This window comes from Amaranthus tricolor, chromosome 3 (assembly GCF_026212465.1).
Source record: "Amaranthus tricolor cultivar Red isolate AtriRed21 chromosome 3, ASM2621246v1, whole genome shotgun sequence".
NCBI lineage: Eukaryota > Viridiplantae > Streptophyta > Magnoliopsida > Caryophyllales > Amaranthaceae > Amaranthus > Amaranthus tricolor.
The window spans coordinates 218,119-236,473 of NC_080049.1; the positions used below are offsets into that span (position 1 = coordinate 218,119).

Below are 18,355 nucleotides of genomic sequence, written 5' to 3' on the forward strand. Positions count from 1 at the left end.
CGCACGAGTGAGGCCAAAGTGCGCTGGAAAGACTTGTGTTGGTTTGTGGGGCTAGTCTACAGTCTCCAAGAGTAGTCACCAGCGGTCCGAGGGGCCGGGGTGTTACAGATGAGGGGCGATTTAAGGAAGAAAGTGGGCTAGAGGATGGGGTGTGTGATGGGCTGCGTGAGGCAGGCCCAAGAGGAAGGGAAATAGGAGCTGGAGGGTGGCTAACTGGGCTGGGCCCAGTGTTCTGAGTTGGTGGGGGAGGGTTTGTATTCTGGGAAGCTGTTGTTGGGCCACTATGGAGACGAGGCCTAGGAGATGAGGGGAGGGAGTTAAGAGATGGGCTGCTGCTGTTGGGCTGAATTGGTGGAGCAAAAAAATAAGGATTTGGATTATCTAATAAATCATATTCTCTAGGAGAGGATTGTGAGGACCGAGAAAAAGGAAAGGAGGCTTCGTAAAAAAGGACATGGCAGGAGAGAATAATCTTATGAGGGGAGAGATCATAACACCTGTAACCACGATGCAAAGATGGATATCCCAATAAGACACATGGAGATGAGCAAGGTTTTAATTAATTTATGAATTTTTCTGAAAGAGATGAGAGGAAAATATAAACACTCAAAAACCCAAAGATGCGTATAGGTGGCAGATTTATGGTAAAGCAAGTGACTAGGAGTTAAACGACCAAGTAACTTGGAGGGGAGAATGTTTAGGAGATAAGTAGCGGTATTCAAGGCGTGAGGCCAAAAATAAGAGGGAAGGGATGCACGACACAATAATGTACGAATGATATTATTTATTGTGCGAATTTTTCTTTTGGATTTTCCATTTTGTGATGAAGTTTGGGGGCAAGAGAAATGTAGAGAGATACCCCGAGTAGCACAAAAATGGTGAAAATTTTTATTATCAAATTCACCCCAATGATCACATTGAAAAGATTTGATATTAAGCTCAAATTGAGTATTGACAAAGGTGTTAAATTGCACAAAAATATCATACATTTAAGACTTGCGAAATAACTGAAAAGTCCATATAGAATTTGTATAATGATCAAGAAATAGGACATAGTATTTGTATCCCGAAGGGCTTGAAACGGGAGAAGACCATACATCACTATGAATAATATCAAAAGGTTTAGTAGTCACAAATTGAGAATTAACAAAAGGTAATCTATCATGTTTACCCAAAGGACAAGAATGACACACCAAAGATGGAGTTTTATTACATTGGATAGAATTAGAAGAATATAAGGAATGCAAAATGTCATTTCCCGGGTGGCCTAAATGGGAATGCCAAATACTAGAAGATAAAAAGGCCGAATGTGGAGAGGATGAGATGGTAGCTTCATGTGTCGAATGGAAAGGATAAAGATTACCAGTGCTATTAGACCGTAAGAGGATATTCCACGTGCCCAATTGTTTCACAGAAAAACCAAAAAGATCAAATTCAATAGAATTTTGTTATCATGAGTAAACTTACAAACAGAGATAAGATTTTTAATGAGTTTAGGGGCATGTAAGACATTTTTAAGAGTAAGGGAAGGATTAGAGGGAGAAATGGGTAATCACCGTGACCTTGAATCGAAATCATATTACCATCATCAACAATTATGTGATTATTATGATGATGCTTCGATGGAAAATACTTAAGAAAATTACCTTGAGAGTGAGTCATGTGGGAAGTAGCACCGGTATCCATGTAGAAATGTTCATCTGGAGAGGACAAAGGGAGAGTATGCATAGCTTGATTGATATTCTTCAAAAAGTAGTCCAGCGAGGAAGATGATCCAGTAAAGAAATTATAGGCTGGACAAGGCCCAAGGATACCGGGAGAGGAGTTGGTGGTGGGATGAATTTTAGGAGAAACCATGGAAGAAGCAAGAGAGGGGGGGCGGCGGTAAGGGTGGGGAACAGTTTTCTTAGGGAGTAAGGAAGAAAGTAAAAAGGGTTGAAGAGAGGAAAAAGAACCTAAGCTCTTGATACCATGATAGAATTGGTAGAATGATTGGTTGTCATTTCATTTCAAAATGAGAGAATAATACAAGAGTAATCTTGGAGAAAAAGGAAACTAGCTACAAGAGTAATCTTAGAGAGTAAGGAATCTAGCTAATTACAAAATAATTACCAAAATATAAAGATTTACAAAATATTCACAATATTCTATTCTCTTAGTTTATAGAGAAAGTAGCAAGAACTGGAAAGTCTTTTAAGACCTAAATATGGCAACATGACCATATCTCAAGCTTTGCAAATACAACAATGATTAAGATTTGCTTGTCAGAGTAGAAAGTAACATGATCAACATGCAATCAACAGTCCTTTTCATCACAAATCAACTTTCAGAAACTGAGTGTTACACATCACATGAAAAAATAATTTTCACATAACATGTCAACTGGGATGCTAGTATAAAAGTCCAACAACACATTAAAAAACTGCAACATAAGAGTAGAAGCTCATTTTAACTTCAAAGAATAGATCACTAGCGTAAAAATAACAATAATTGTGCCAAAATTTCCACAAGAAACACAAATGGTGCTATTAGTTTATGACTTTATTCATCATAAATCACAATCAAACCCCATATTCCATCTAATTTCTCATTCTTCTTCCTTAGGTTTTGCATAATTAATGTATCATATTTACTCTCTATACAAAGCACAGTAGAAAAATCATTTGTTCAAGGATTGAGGGACTTCATGTAGAAAAATATTTTGATGTCTTTTTTCCTCAAGAACCATCTGGAAAACCAAGTATTGATTCTTCTAAGTCTCCTTGTGAAGATGATGAGTGTTGATTTAAAGAAAGAAGAAAAAGACAAATAAGTAATTTTACAGCTTAATGGAAAAATGTATAATATTGATTAGTAATTTACGGCAGCTTTAAGTTTAACAGTACAATGTTACGTTGTGGACTTTTTTTTAAGATTTGCTACCACTGACATTTCTTAAAACTACATTGCTACCACATAGAATATCCCTAATAATAGTAATAATGATTTGATCTGGTCTGAAACTATTTAATCTGATCTGATCTGATCTGAACAGTTTTGATTTGATCTGATCTGATTTCTATAAGAATAAGTAATAGGTTCAAAAAATAAGTTGAAGAGAACGTGTTCTTAGTTCTTACTCCTTACCGAGTTGATGTGAATTCATCTAACCTTTATCTGTACTTATTAAAATTGAATTTTTTGAGGGAAAAGTTAAGGCTAATTACATTAAGAAATGTCGATAAAAGCAATACCGTCTATCCAAGACAGACCACCGTCAAGTCGTACCTCATCTCAAAGACACAAATGCTAGATGTAGCCGTTTAGCATAATTAAACAACCTTATTGCTATCCATGCTCATTAAACTTAATTTCAAACCAATTCTCTTCACGGAACTGGGTTAACATGCACTTACAACATCGTTCTAAACATTTGCTCTTGTATAAAGACAAAAAACCTTTATTTCAACACAAATTCTTGTATGAGATGTTCTCATCGAGAGAAACATCTTATACATGAGTTAAATAGCTACACTAATACAAATATTTGCATACTAGTGTAGAAATTCGTGCAATGCACAAAGTTGTAAAGTATAAAAGTATATATAAATATAAATTTTAAACAGAGATGCAATAACATGTTATCATTATAAAATTATAATATCATACAATTAACTAAGGTTGTGTTTGAGAACATGTATTTCATTTTAAAATCTTAATGTCAATTATGGAATCATAAATTAAGAATTTAAGAATAACAAGGTTTAGCAAGTCATTCTCAAGTTCTTAACCTTAACTACTTTGAAAACAAACATAAAATTAACTCAAATCCAGATTTAAAGTTTTTCTATTTGCTAAATACTAAATTTGATCCAATACAAGATTTGAAAATGAAATCATCATTCCCAAAGATAGCATAAAAGAATTAGTTGTCACATAGAATAATTAAATTGGTTAATTGCTATATTTATTAAACTAAATAAGGTAAAATTGATTTTATTCTATTACATGACATGATATCATATCATACATACTAATAAAAATATTGAAAAATGACAGATGTCATCCTTAGGGAGCCTAGAATTATTTTAGTGGATGATAGTTGATTACATGACAATATCTACTTAATATTAAATTTTATTATCTTTTAAATTAGAGCTAAATTAGATAGAGTATATATATAATTTATTTAAACAGTTCTATATATTTAACTTAGAATTTGATATATTTAATTGAATGAAAAAGTAATGTATTTGATAAATAATTTTAATTAAATCATTATTTAATTTTTGCTTTAAAAAAGTCCTATATTCGATAAGTTTAATCACGATAATAGTATATACTCGCATTATTCTTTAAGGTTATATGTTCATATATTTCATACTCATAAATTCGTGCATTGCACGAATTCTATACTAGTTTTTATTATATTTCTACTGCATTGGTTGATTAATTGAAATAAATATACAATTAACTAAAATGATTGGAAAATTCTATGTGTCATCCTCACAATGATTTGCCACATAGAATAATCAAATGGGTTAATTACTATATTTGTTGAACTAAATAAAGTAAAATATATTTTATTCTATTACATGACACCATATCTTATTATATTTAAACTGCATTGGTTGATTGATTGAAATAAAATAGTAAAATTTTGTTCAACTAAATAAGGTCAAAAATAAACCGCAACTCCCTAATATTTGCTAAGAAAAAAATTTTAACAGAAAACTAGAGCAGTGTAATCATACAATTAACTAAAAAATTGGAAAATTTTTGTGGCATCCTCGTAAAAATTTGCCACATGAAATAATCAAATTGGTTGATTACTATATTTATTAAACTAATTAAGGTTTGATTTTATTCCATTATATGACATTATATATTATATTTCTACTGTATTGATTGATTGATTGAAATAAAACAATATAATTATATTCAACTAATTAAATAAATTTATGAATTAAATTGTTAGGTGTAAAATTAGTGAGACATACTAAAATAAAAGTAATACAAATTGAGAGAAACATAGAGTTTTTGTTAGGGTATTTTAGTATTGTTGCAATTTATTTATTTATTTATTTATTTATTATTATTATTATTGTTGTTGTTGTTGTTGTTGTCATTGTCGTTGTTATTATTATTTATGGGAGAAAATTTTCATTAATTCCAAACGAAGACAATACAAAATAGAAAAAGGCAAAGAAAAGCCTCAAGAAGAAATTAAACTACTTCTAACAAGTTTTGATATAATCTAGTAGCCTCAGGGTAGAGACCTTTGAAACGAGAGCTAACACTAAGCTTGAGATCTTTCATGACAGCTACAGGCGTAGTAATGTGCATTTGTCAAACACAAGTATTCCTAGCCTTCCAAATCAGATAAATTAAACTACAAATAGAGCAATAGCTAGCTGCTTCATCAGTTTAAAAACTTTCCATGTGCCAAGGGAAATGGTAGAAAGTTTCCTCATATGAAATCTGATTCCCAACCAGATCGAAAGAAGAGAATAACAAGAGGAGCTAAACTTACATTCAAAGAATAAGTGCTCAATGGATTCTTTACTAGCATATCACATGGGACAAGACTCATCATCAATAACACCCGTTAACTTCAATTTATCTCGGGTCTTCAGCTTATCAAGCATAGCTAGCGAAAATATGTACCTATGCTTAGGAATAGAAGCACGCAACCAGACTAATCTGCACCATCGAACAAATTGAGCTGAACCAACAAATTCCTTATACACATCCTTTATCACATAGTTGTCTTTGTTACGGAACAAATGCAGCTGTTCTTTTACCTTACACAGTTTCTTAAGTGCCCAGCTAGTTGTTCGAGGAGGATTAAACAGCCGCCAATCACCATCTTTAGTGTACACACCATGAATACACCTTACCCAAAGAGATTCACTCAATCTATTGATGTGCCAAGCTATTTTCCCAATAGCTACCACATTCCAAGCTTCTAGGTTCCTTATACCCAAACCTCCCTCCTTCTTAGGTTTACATATGTGTTCCCAATTCACTAAACCAGGTTTAGTGTTATTACTATGATCAGCATTCCACAAGTAGGCTCGACATACAACATTAACCTATTTAATCACCATTTTAGGTAGTATAAAGATCAGACACCAATAAGTTGTTATACTCATGAGAACACATTGACCAATTTTAGCCTAGCAGCATAAGAGAGATTTTTCACCTACCATCCTCTAATTCTAGAAGTCACTTTTCCTACCAATTGTAGCCAGGTTTAGTGTTACTATAATCAGCAAATGTTATTATTATTATTATTATTATTATTATTATTATTATTATTATTATTATTATTATTATTATTATTATTATTAGTAGCAGTAGCAGTAGCAGTAGCAGTAGGAGTAGTAGTAGGAGGAGCAGCAGCAGCAGCAGCAGCAGCAGTAGCAGTAGGAGCAGTAGGAGTAGGAGTAGGAGGAGCAGCAGCAGCAGCAGCAACAGTAGTAGTAGTAGTAGTAGTAGGGATATTCTATAGCAGTAGCAGTAGCAGTAGCAGTAGCAGGAGTAGTAGTAGTAGGAGTAGTAGCAGTAGGAGTAGTAGGAGTAGGAGTAGGAGCAGTAGCAGCAGCAGTAGTAGTAGTAGGGATATTCTATATGGTTGTAACATACTTTTATGAAACACCAGTGGTAGCAAAACTTTTAAAAAAATTCACAGAATAACATTGTAATGTTGTACTTAAAGCTACAATAACATTAATGGGATAAAAACGTTTAATTGACTGTTAAGTAGTGAAATATCTTAGGAATATTTTATATGGTAGCAACATACTTTTATAAAAAGCCAGTAGTAGCAAATCTTAACTATTAAATCTATTGCAGCTTTAAGGAAAGAAAACAATGGCAAATAAGATATTTTACAACTTAATAGTCAATTAAACATTTTTAGCCCATCACAATGCTATTCTGTTGATTTTTTTTAAGAATTGCTATTACTGGCATTTTATAAAAGTATGTTGCTACCATATAGAATATACCTTACTATATTATTATTATTTTGTCAAACGGTTTTCAATTAAACACAAAACAAAATAATTTACACACAAGGTATAAATTCAGATTTTTAGATTTCTCTCCATGAGTTGCATTAATGTGGAAGTGGAGCCCAGAAAGGGTTTCCCTACCTCACTCTTCCTATGCAGAAGAGACTCCGGGATATCTCAACAAATAGCACCACAAACGGCTTTACAAAGAATAAAACTACTTATGTGGCCAACATAAGCAAAAAGGTCTTACTATTATTATTATTATTATTATTATCATCATCATCATCATTAAGTTTTAAATTTTTAAGTTTTTGGTTGTATTAATATTTGTATTTTTTTTATTATATATTATTTTTAAAATTTTTTGATCGTGTATTATAAAGTATTCCGTGTGTCATAATAAAAACAGTAAAAAAAACTCTCTTCATCCCACCTATTTCAGAATCATTTTCTATCTTGCCCCTTTTGTATTATTTCTATTTTTTTGACAATGAACCACCACTTCTTTTTGTCTCATCTATACATGTTAAATCTTTTTTAATTTCTTCCACACAATTTATTTTCTCTTTATTTATTATCAAATATTCATATTTAAAAAAACATTCAATTTCTCTTTACCACTAATGTATAGGGATGGAGTAACATAATTTAAAAGAAAGTGAAAAATTATGACTATTATCAAATTATTATTATATAATTATATTGATTATAAAATTTTAACGTGAAAATTTCAACTTGATAACAATATATAAAATTATATTATTGTTTAAAAATCATATACTTCTATATTTCAATACTAATAACTCCGTGCGTTACACGAATTTCTATACTAGTTTCTTATAAATAAATAGAGAATTTGAGAATATATTATACTTTTAATGAAAAAAATTAGATTGTTAATATAAGTATTAACTAAAGTTCTCATACTTTTTAAGACAAATCAGAGTGATCTTTAAACGTTATCATAATGATTCTTTTGTCATTGTCAAAATAATTTTCTTTATCATGTATATGTTTTTATTGATGAAATATTTTAAAAATTAAAATATTGATGAAGAAACTTTATATTTAGCAACTACTTCAACATAAAGAAGCAAATGTATATTCTAAGAAACTTTAATTTGAAATCTTATGTAGCTTTTAAATAGAAAAATAGTATATTCAAAAAAATTCAAAAGAAGATATATTATTGTGATATACTACTCATATATTAAGGAATATATTGATGTTAGTAGTAGTTATTTAGAACATATTTTGCAATAATATATTATTAAAAAATATTTCTTGTCATGTATTTAAATTCGACCAATATATATAATTCATATGACAAATCACTATGAGAATGACATGTGGAATATTACTATTTTTTTTTTATTAGATTGTATAATAATGATGATATTATATGATATGATATAAGGTATGATGAGCTCTCTGTTTTGAGCTCGTCTCACCGAGGGACGATCTCTTACAAGAGTAGTTTTATTTCAATACAAGCTTGATTTTCTTATGAATAGACAAAAAGAAGGAAGCTTGGGTGTTCTTTGGTTGGTTTTTAGCTTAAGCTTATTGGTTGGTTAAATAATGAAAAAGTTTTTTGGTAAATGACTTATAAACCAAAACTAAAAGTGTTTAAAAAAGACTCAACGGTTTGATATTGTAATCGAACTCGATTGGAATCGACTTCAAAATGGATTTGCAATTATTTAAAAATCAATGAAATAAAATTCAATTTTCAACAATTCAAAAAATCAGATCCGAAATCCACTCGATAATTCGAATAAATATCTCCAACCAAAACCATAAAGTTACCATAGATAGTTTATCATCAGCTCATTTTTACTAATTTTATTTCTTCACATTTAAGATATGGGGATGAATCAAAAAGAATGAAAATGAGGATAAGTTTATTTTAAAAAATAATGATTATTGTAGCTTGAAATTACAAATAAAATGGAGTAAAAGGGTTTGGTAAAAAAGTGGAATGAATTATGAAGAGGAGAATAATACCATTCCTATGAAATAATTTAGTAAATTTTGAGGATTAAAAACGTAAATATGTAATGCCCTTTTAGTGAAATGCGGGGAATGAATTGATCCCTTTTGTAGGTATTGAGATTTATATTATATCTCTATCACAAAGGTGAAAGTCAAAATCTACAACTATTAAACTAATTTAAAATTCTCTTGTTTTATAAAAGCATTTACAACTAAAAATAAATATTCTTGTTCTCAAGATTTAAAAAACAATTAAATAAATAAAATATTATATATCAATAAGTATAGATATTTAATTACAATTATTTCTGTCAAGGACTGAATACAATTATTAGCTCTAAGCTTGCTTAATACTAAGTTAGGCCGAGTGTGAATTTGGTGGTTAAAACGCTTGTCTTTGCTATCTAGCTTTATAGGCGTTAAAACCACTTCCATGACCACTTTTGCAAAAGTAACAACGTTAAAAGGGGCTCGAATAGAATCTATGGGGTATGGCTGATAAGTTTAAGCATTTGCACTTATTCAAATGATTTATACTCCTCATAATGATCGGTGTTAGTAATTTCATGCTTATTTTGGAAGATTTATGCCATCTAACTTATTTTTGCTATGTATGTTAATTTTGGCTGGTTTTGATTTTTTACGCATAATTATTATAGTTTTAATGATGATGGAGAGTTTACTAAGGTACTAAGGTGATTTTGACTTAGTTGAGCAAAAGAGTAGTTAAGTGTTCATAATTCAAAAGTTTTGAGTTGAAATTTGGTATATGTTCACTCTTTTGACCATAATTTTTTATAGGAAGATATATTGAGGCAAGACTGGTGGCGTTGGAAATTAGATTATAAGAGCTTTCTAACGATAAATTATATGTTTTATTCGGACAACTGAGCAAGAAATTAAGATCGTTTTGGCCAAAAAAAATGGTGCATGTGCGTTTGATATTTGAGCATTCTTGTACTTTAAGTTATTAGTTATTTTATTTATGTTACATAATTTAATTAATTTCTATGTTAAAAACCCAATTCAAGTATATAATTTTGAGATGCATATATTACCCATAATCAAACCATAATCATAGGAAATTAGGATAAAAGTTAAGCATAAAATAGTCCTAAAATTAGAAAACTCAATTCAAATAGGTACCCATAGATTTCTCAAATTGAATGAATATACACAAGTCTTAAAACTAAAAAATCTATTTCAATTAGGTACCCACAAATTTTCCAGATTGATTGAGCATACACAAGTACTAAAATTAGAAAACTCAATTCATTCAGGTATTATAAACTTAAAATTTTAGTTTTCACAGACCTAAATGAAGTTTAGGTGAGGGACTCAAAATTTAGAGAAATCCAAAATCAAAATGTGATATTAATACAGTGAATAAATAAAATAATTACAACTCATGAACTAAATATTAAAACTTTATTGAAAAAATAGGTTTTTAAAGTTGGTAACATGTGGATTCAAATAAAAAGAACACCCAAAAGAAACGAATCTAATAATAAAGAAAGAAAAATATGAAGAAAAACAAGAAGAGAAGATAAAAGGCAATTGAAAATGAAAGATGTATATTTATGGTGACTGAAGGCTTCTATGAAAGGAAAGACTAAATAAGAGAAAGGAGAAGAGAGAAAATGATGGAGAGAAAGGGGAGTTATGATGGGGGGTGCTAATGGTAGTGATAGAGACTAGAGAGAGGGGTAAGAAGGTTATGAAGTGGTATGGCTTGAAATGTGGGTTAGTTTGAGTAATTTTGGTTAAGGTCAAAGATAAAAGATTAGGTCAAAAAGGATATTTTGAGCACAAGATATTATATTCTCGTTACTTGGTTGTATCAATGTCGACTTTCGTAACTTGGAGGTTGTAGTTCGAAAAAAAAAACTTCGACTGAACTTAAAAGTTGTAGTTGTCAAAATATTCTTTAAACTATTTACTTTAAGTTTTTCAATATTTAAAACATCATTTTAAATGTTAAAACACTCTCATTAGTTGTTTAAAATACTAACTTAAGTTGTTTAGCTTCCACCGTAAAATCAAAGTAATTATTTAATAGTCAAATTTGAAAATGTGACCATTTACAATTAAAATGTCTATTTCAACTAGAAAGTGAGAGTTTAAACAATGTACATCTTAAACTCCAAGTGACTATCTAACATTCAAAGTTGAGAACTTGAGATCATATCAATTTTGGTGAAAATCCTTTTTTGTAATTAGTTTGATACTTTTTCTTTTCTAAATTATTTGCAACATTATAAATATTGCACTATTTATTCATTGTTTTTAATTTGTCATTAATTTTTAACCTATATGTTAAAATATAATCAAGTGAGATCTTGTTTGATTCGTCTCAATGCAAAGATTATTAATATCAAATTTTTATATTCTTTTATTATACTATTTTGAGATATTAAGGATTAAATTAATTCATTAGACTACGTAAAAAACAAATGTTGCAAGTATTTTTGTAAAAGGAACCTAATAATTGATTGATAAACATCTGCAACAGAGTAACAATCAAGCAAATATATAGAAATTTTAATCAAACAAAATTCTATATAGAAAAAATCACGATAATTATAAAGGAGATCTAACATTGAAGTCTTCCCTCTATCACATCGCAGTTTGATGCAGCCTTTTTCAAGGGGGTCTTTAGATCTGATGTGACTTTGAAATAGAGTTAGGTTTGATATTATTGACTGTATTAGTAGAACTGACACCCGTGATAATGCCATATATCCCATCGAATTGATAATAAGACTTCAAACTTTTACCATGAGAGACTTTAAAATCCAATATATGGGTAGATCAAATCCAATAAATGAATAGAATAACTCTATTATATAGAGAAAATAAATTTTATATGTAACCAAAAACGAAAAAAGCAAAAATAAAGAGATTGAGGGTTTACTATCAACCTTGATAGTAGCCCTAAAGTTAACAATGAAAGTTAGGGTCTTTTAAGAGAAAAACGAAAGAGAGAGAAGAGAGCAACATATGTTGAAAGTAATTTTGGAACGGATAAAGTATTATTATAGAAAAATCTAACAAATTGTTATATTATTATACTCCATTCGTTTCTTAAAGAAGTTTTCATTTGTTATTTTTGAGTGTTTTATTTGTTGTTCCATATTGAATAAAAATAACATTATTCATCCTCATTTTAATATTTTAATAATGTTTATAGTTCTCACATATCTTCCACTAACTTCATTTTAACATTTCATATTCCTTATGATCCCCACATTCCCTAATAACTTTATAAAAATATTTTTTTATTAGTTGTCGTCTCTATAATTTTTCCATTAACTTTCATTTAATGTTTATCGTCTACACTTTTCTTCTATTAAACTTATTATTTAATAAAATAATACTTCTATATCCACTATTTAAAACATTCTATTTTATAAAAAAAACGGATGGCTTAAGTTAGCCAAGAATGCTATTGAAAAAAAAAAGCTAAAAAAGTAAAGGCAATTGGGTTGATATTCAAATTAGACAAGTCTTTGTGAGTAATGTGGAGTTTTGTGTTTGTTGTTACTTGGGTCTCTCCATTTCTTTGGTTCCCCAGCACTGTAAATTGTGTATACAAATTTGTCTGCTTTAGATTCAACCTTTTTCTATTTCAAATCTCTCCGACTCCCCCTATCACTATCACAATTTTTCATCTTTCAAAATTTCTTCTCAAAATCATTGATGAATTTGCAGTAATTTAATTCCATAATCTTTTTCCTATAACCAATAACTATTACTCCCATTTCCTCTCTATTTCTTTGAATCTTCCATACTTTTCTTCCCTTCTCTTTTCTTTGTTTTACTGGCTTTGTTCTTTTTGAACATTTTTCGATTTGGGGTTTCAAGATGATGATCGTAACATTTTGATCCATGTACTCTTTCTCTGCCGTTTGATCACTTTTTTTTTGACGTTTTAGGGTTTCGCCGATCTTTAGGGTTTTACGACGTATAAGGTTTGTCAGCTACCTTAACAGTGATCGATTCATGCTCTCGTTTTGCCCTTTATTTTTGTTTTTATTATTTTTATTACTTTCCGATTTGTTTTTTCTTCATACTTACCTCCTTGGTGGGAGAAGTTGTATAATACACACATCAGTAATTTTTGGGTTAATTTTAATTAATTGTGGTATCAACGTTTGTTTGCTCTTAATAGTAACTTTAATGTTATATGATGAAAGTTTTAACCTTGATTGAAAATAGCAGTCATAATGCTTGATAATTGATGCATAATTACATGTTTTCTTTTTGGAATTAATAATAAAAAGAAAAAAAATAGTATTCTGTAATGATTGCAGTGTGGTTCATCTAGACTTTTCCAGCCTTCCAGGTGTATGATGCTCATATAGGTATGTATGTATAAATGACGATTATACATGTATGTTATGATTAGTTTTTGTGTAGAACTGTTATATCTTCAAAGATTTTCAAGTCCCCTAACTTCTGCGGAATTTTCTTTAACATTAACATGTCTTTGAATTTCTTGAACGGGTCATTGAGGAACTTTTGTGGTCTTTATCAGCCGGTTATTGCTGTCAGTGACAAGTATTTTCTTCATTTATTAAGGTTATATGAATTAAAAATAATTGATGAAAGAGAAATAAGTATGATGATAATGGACTCATGTTCTGTGCTGATTAGAGTAAAAAACTCTTTCCACAATTGGAAATAATTGAATTAAGTAGGTGCTTAGAAGCGACATGTTTCAAAGCTTTCTGGGTATAATAGGTTCTTGCTATGTCTGATTTCAATCTTTCGGGTATAGTCTGTTAGTTATCACAGCAAATAAGTGAAATAATTGAGGCAAAACAAGGTACTGAGAATTGATATTTGAGATTCACCAGCTCATTTTGGGTGGATCATATTGCAATGCTACTTTCTATTTTTGGAGTAAAGCATTAATGCAATGGGCTTTCTATATGTCTTATCAACTTCAATTTTTCGGGATGTTATGTGGGAGGTTAACATTCATAGGTGCTTTGCTTTGTCAACTCTAATCTTCTCTTGTCTGATTCTTGACCTCCCAGTTGTTAGTATCAGACTTGAGACTGACTTTGATGAGCTTTTCACTGTCCTCTTATGAATTGGTTGTTGATTCTTTTTTGCAGAAGCCTTTAACTCTTAAAGACAAAGTTGACATTGAAATATGGTGCACTCTGCAGAACGGCCGAATAGTACAAGTTCTCCTAAGATTGGAGTAGGAGAGATAGACACCAGGGCTCCATTTCAGTCTGTGAAGGATGCTGTCAACTTGTTCGGTGAGGTTGCCTTTTCTTCTGGAGAAAAACATGCTATTAGGAAGACCAAACCACATTCTGCCGAGGTTTGTTTGGTCACCTACTAGTTTACTACCTGCAATAAATGATCTTTCTTGTGCAATAGGGTAGCTGAGTGCTTGTACTATTCTTTGTATCCTTCTTCACTTGGTGTTTTTTAAGCATTCTATTCTCTGTATCTCTTTTCTAAATTAAGAATGGGAAAATGCCCAGCCTCCTTTTCCTAAGTCTCCCTTTTTTTGGGGTGTTGGCCTGTTGGGTGAAGAGGGGGGTGGGGGGCTCTTGGGCTTTATTTGCTACTTCTATTCATCATAAAGCGTCGTTGCATAACGACCTTCTTTTATATTCAATGATCTTGATCCCAACTCAATAGTGACTATTGATTATATATTGCACTTTGTCAATCTTTTGCACTGCAAATGCAAAAATCTACCCGCTAAAAAAAGAAATTTAGAGCTTTGAGGATCTTAGAAGAGGAAGATATTGGTGAAAAATATTAAAGATAATAGAAGTGAAGAATTTGTTGAATCGGGATTTGCACTTGCATATGGCTATAGGTAGAATAACTATATGTAGATAATCATTAGAACTGATTTTCTTAGCGGTAAATTATATTAGATTATTACTAATGACTAAATAAAATATAATCTTTCTTACCATTTACCAATGATCACATTTATCGAGATTAAGGTTTTGGCATTATTGTTGTTGTACTTAGATTTTTGATGCAATACGATTTTGAATGCCTTCACAATGATATGGCCATAAGATTTCTCCTTTTCTATATGATAAATATTTTGTTTGGGAACTTTAAAGCTTTAACTTCAATTCATTATCTTTTTGTTTATTTCTATCATTTTAGCAGCTGTATCATAGTTTTTAGAAATATTGGCAAGTTCTTTCGGTTTCAAATAAAAATTTCAACTGATCAACTTGAAAAGAACTTGCACATTCCACCACCTGGTGATTGGTATCAATATTTTAAATTTGGTTTGCTAGCTTAAAATTTGTGGGTATCAATCACAGGAAAGATTAATTTGTTTTGACCAAATTTGCTGAGCATCTTCCTAGATATAGGATTCATATGGCTGAAAATTAAATTTCATGTGTTCAAGTAGGCCCTCTTGCAGAAATAGAGTAGTAGTGGTATGGGTCTATTACCAGGCATATCATCACATTGACGGGTCAAATTTGCTAATTGCTCTCAAATTTCCTTAATGCTCTCAAGTATATTGTTTTGCTGCACTATTTCTGTTGATATTGCTTTATGATTCAGTTTGTTTCTGACTGTAGTTTGTCTATGAACTATAATGTTCATTGTTCAATGTTTATTTAAGGTGCTAATCTTGTGCTATTGCAGAGAGTTCTGGCTAAGGAGACTGAACTTCACCTGGCACAAAAGGAGCTGAACAAGTTAAAAGAGCAACTTAGAAATGCTGAAAATACCAAAGCTGAAGCACTTATAGAACTTGAGAAAGCAAAGAGTACTGTAGAAAATCTAACTAACAAGCTCAAAATCTTAAATGAATCCAAAGAAGCTTCTATTAAAGTGACAGAAGCTGCAAAACAACATGCAAAGCAGCTCGAAGATGCAAATAGCGGCAAACATGCTGTGAACAATGGTTTTGATGAAAAAGAATTTGGAGATGCAAAAGAACAGTACACAACTGTAATCTCAGAACTTGATGCTGCCAAGCAAGAGCTGGCAAAAGTTCGTCAGGCTTACGATTCATCTTTGGAAGCAAAAGTTACTGCCACCAAGCAAGCAGTAGAAGCCGATTATGCTGCCAAAGCGAACAAAGAACGGGCTTCCAAACTTGAAACGGAAATTTCTTCTCTGAAGGAAACAATTGAGCAAGTGAGACAGGCTTCAGTTGTTGCACAACAGGACCAGGCAAATATATATTCCGAAAAGGATGTTGATAGACAATCTTACAAAACTAAATTGGAGGAGTCTGCAAAGAAGCTGGAAAATATGAAGAAAGTGTTTGATCCTGATGTTGCCAAAGACATTGAGGCTAAACTGGCAGAAGTAATTAGTGAAATTGAGGCTTTGAGAAAGGAAGTGGAGAATGTTAAGGCATCAGATGTTGACTCTGTGAGAACTGTCACTTTGGAGTTGGACAGTGCAAAGAAATCACTTCAAAAAGTGTTGGAAGAGGGAAGCTATCTCCAGTGCTTGGTGGATTCTTTGAAGAACGAACTAGAGAATTTGAGGAAGGAACATGCAGAATTGAAAGAGAAAGACGCGGAAACCGAATCTATAGCTGGAAATATGCATGTTAAGCTCCGGAAATGTAAGTCTGAGCTTGAGGCTTTCATGGAAGAAGAAGCTAAAGCTAGTGGAGCGTCAGATGAAATGATTGCAACATTGAATCAACTAACAGCTGAAGCAGAAAATTCTAGACGTGAAGCCGAAGAAATGAAAATCAAGGCTGAAGAGCTTAGAAAGGAAGCTGCTGCCACTCGAATATTACTAGAAGAAGCTGAGCAGAAGTTAAATTTAGCACTTCAAGAAGCTGAGGAAGCAAAAGCTGCTGAGGCAAGGGCACTAGATCAGATTCAGGCCTTGTCTGAACAAACAGATGCTGCACGGTCCTCTACCTCAGATTCGGGTGCAAAAATCACAATCTCACGGGATGAGTTCCGGTCTTTAAGTAGGAAAGCAGAAGAATCCGAGAAACTTGCGGATATGAAGGTAGAAGCTGCGATGGCACAAGTGGAAGCGGTGAAGGCAAGTGAAAATGAGGCACTTAAGAGGTTGGAGGCTGCTAGGAAGGAGATAGATGATATTAAGGCTGCCACAGAAGATGCCTTGAAAAAGGCACAAATGGCTGATGCTGCCAAAAAGGCTGTCGAGAGTGAGCTTCGAAGATGGAGGGAACGAGAGCAAAAGAAAGCAGCTGAGGCTGCCTCCCGCATTTTGGCAGAGACACAAGCGGTACAAGCTCAGGTTCACTCACCTATGCAGACACACACACATTTGGTGTCAACTAAGTCAGGACCAGTTGATTACAAGTTTCAAGTACAATATGAATCTGATAAGGCCAACGGAAGTAAGTTGGATAAGCCGAAAACTTCAGTTTCAAAGAAAGTGCTATTGCCTAATCTTAGTGGCATATTTCACAAGAAGAAAAGTCAAGCAGAAGATGGATCACCTTCTTATCTTCCTGGTGAGAACTGAACTTAATGATGTTTCATGATTAAGCAAAGGAAACATATATTGCATTTTGGATACTTGTATATTTTGGTAGGAAGATGGAGTTTGTGTGTTGTTATTACATGTGCTATGTGAAGAGGACATGAAATGGATGTGACTTTACAATAGATCCAGCTAGTCCTTCCTGTATAGAACCAAGGTACTTAACTTAATAATTGGCTTGGATTAGTGTAGTTGATTGTAATTTGATATTCACTGTTTATTGTCTATGCGTGCTGGGAAAATATGGTGACATAAGGTCACTTGCTTCTCTTCTCCTTCAACGCGGTCCTATTAATCCTCTTCTTTTGATAGATTAATTAGGCTTTTATTGATCTGGTTGTAAGTTGTAATGACCCGGAGAAACCTGTCAAATTTGGTTCTGGTCTAGTTGTGTTATGAGAGCTTGTGTCCCATGCCTCGTGCTCGCCAATGGGTTAAATTTGGATTTGGGCTATCTTTTTACATCCAATTTTCGATCTAAATTTCAGCAATATTAACACAAATTATTGTACGAGGCAATATGTGTCAAATAGCTCTGACTAATACAAATTATATGAAAATATAAGCTCTTTAATTGAAATTATCTCATTAAAATCGATTTATTGATTGTGTCAAATAACTTGCTATTTAGTCTAAAATAAACTTAGGTCATATACTATTTATTGTGCAGTCTCTCTTGACATTGGGATCACAAGCAGGGATGGTCATGGGGCGGGTCTGGAGCGGGTCTGGCCAGATCCGTATTCGGACCCTTTTATTATTTTGAATCCAGACCCGGATCCGGACCCTAAGGGTCCAGAATTTTCAGACCCAGACCCGGACCCTACGGATCTGACAGGGTCTAGGGTCCTTAATGGGTCTTATAC

General features: G+C 32.0%; 1 protein-coding gene across 2 annotated transcripts; it reads left to right on the forward strand.

Moving 5' to 3' along the window:
* The first annotated feature begins 12,290 nt into the window (after window positions 1–12,290).
* LOC130807957 (WEB family protein At5g55860-like) lies at window positions 12,291–17,770 on the forward strand. Of its 2 annotated transcripts, XM_057673369.1 has the most exons (4): window positions 12,291–12,967; window positions 13,310–13,360; window positions 14,120–14,334; window positions 15,648–17,770. In XM_057673369.1, the coding sequence occupies exons 3-4, from the start codon at window positions 14,158–14,160 to the stop codon at window positions 17,469–17,471; spliced, it is 2,001 nt and encodes a 666-aa protein (XP_057529352.1). In that variant the 5' UTR covers window positions 12,291–12,967; window positions 13,310–13,360; window positions 14,120–14,157; the 3' UTR covers window positions 17,472–17,770. The 2 variants fall into 2 exon arrangements, with proteins under 2 accessions (XP_057529352.1, XP_057529351.1); XM_057673368.1 differs by lacking the exon at window positions 13,310–13,360.
* The last annotated feature ends 585 nt before the right edge of the window (window positions 17,771–18,355 follow it).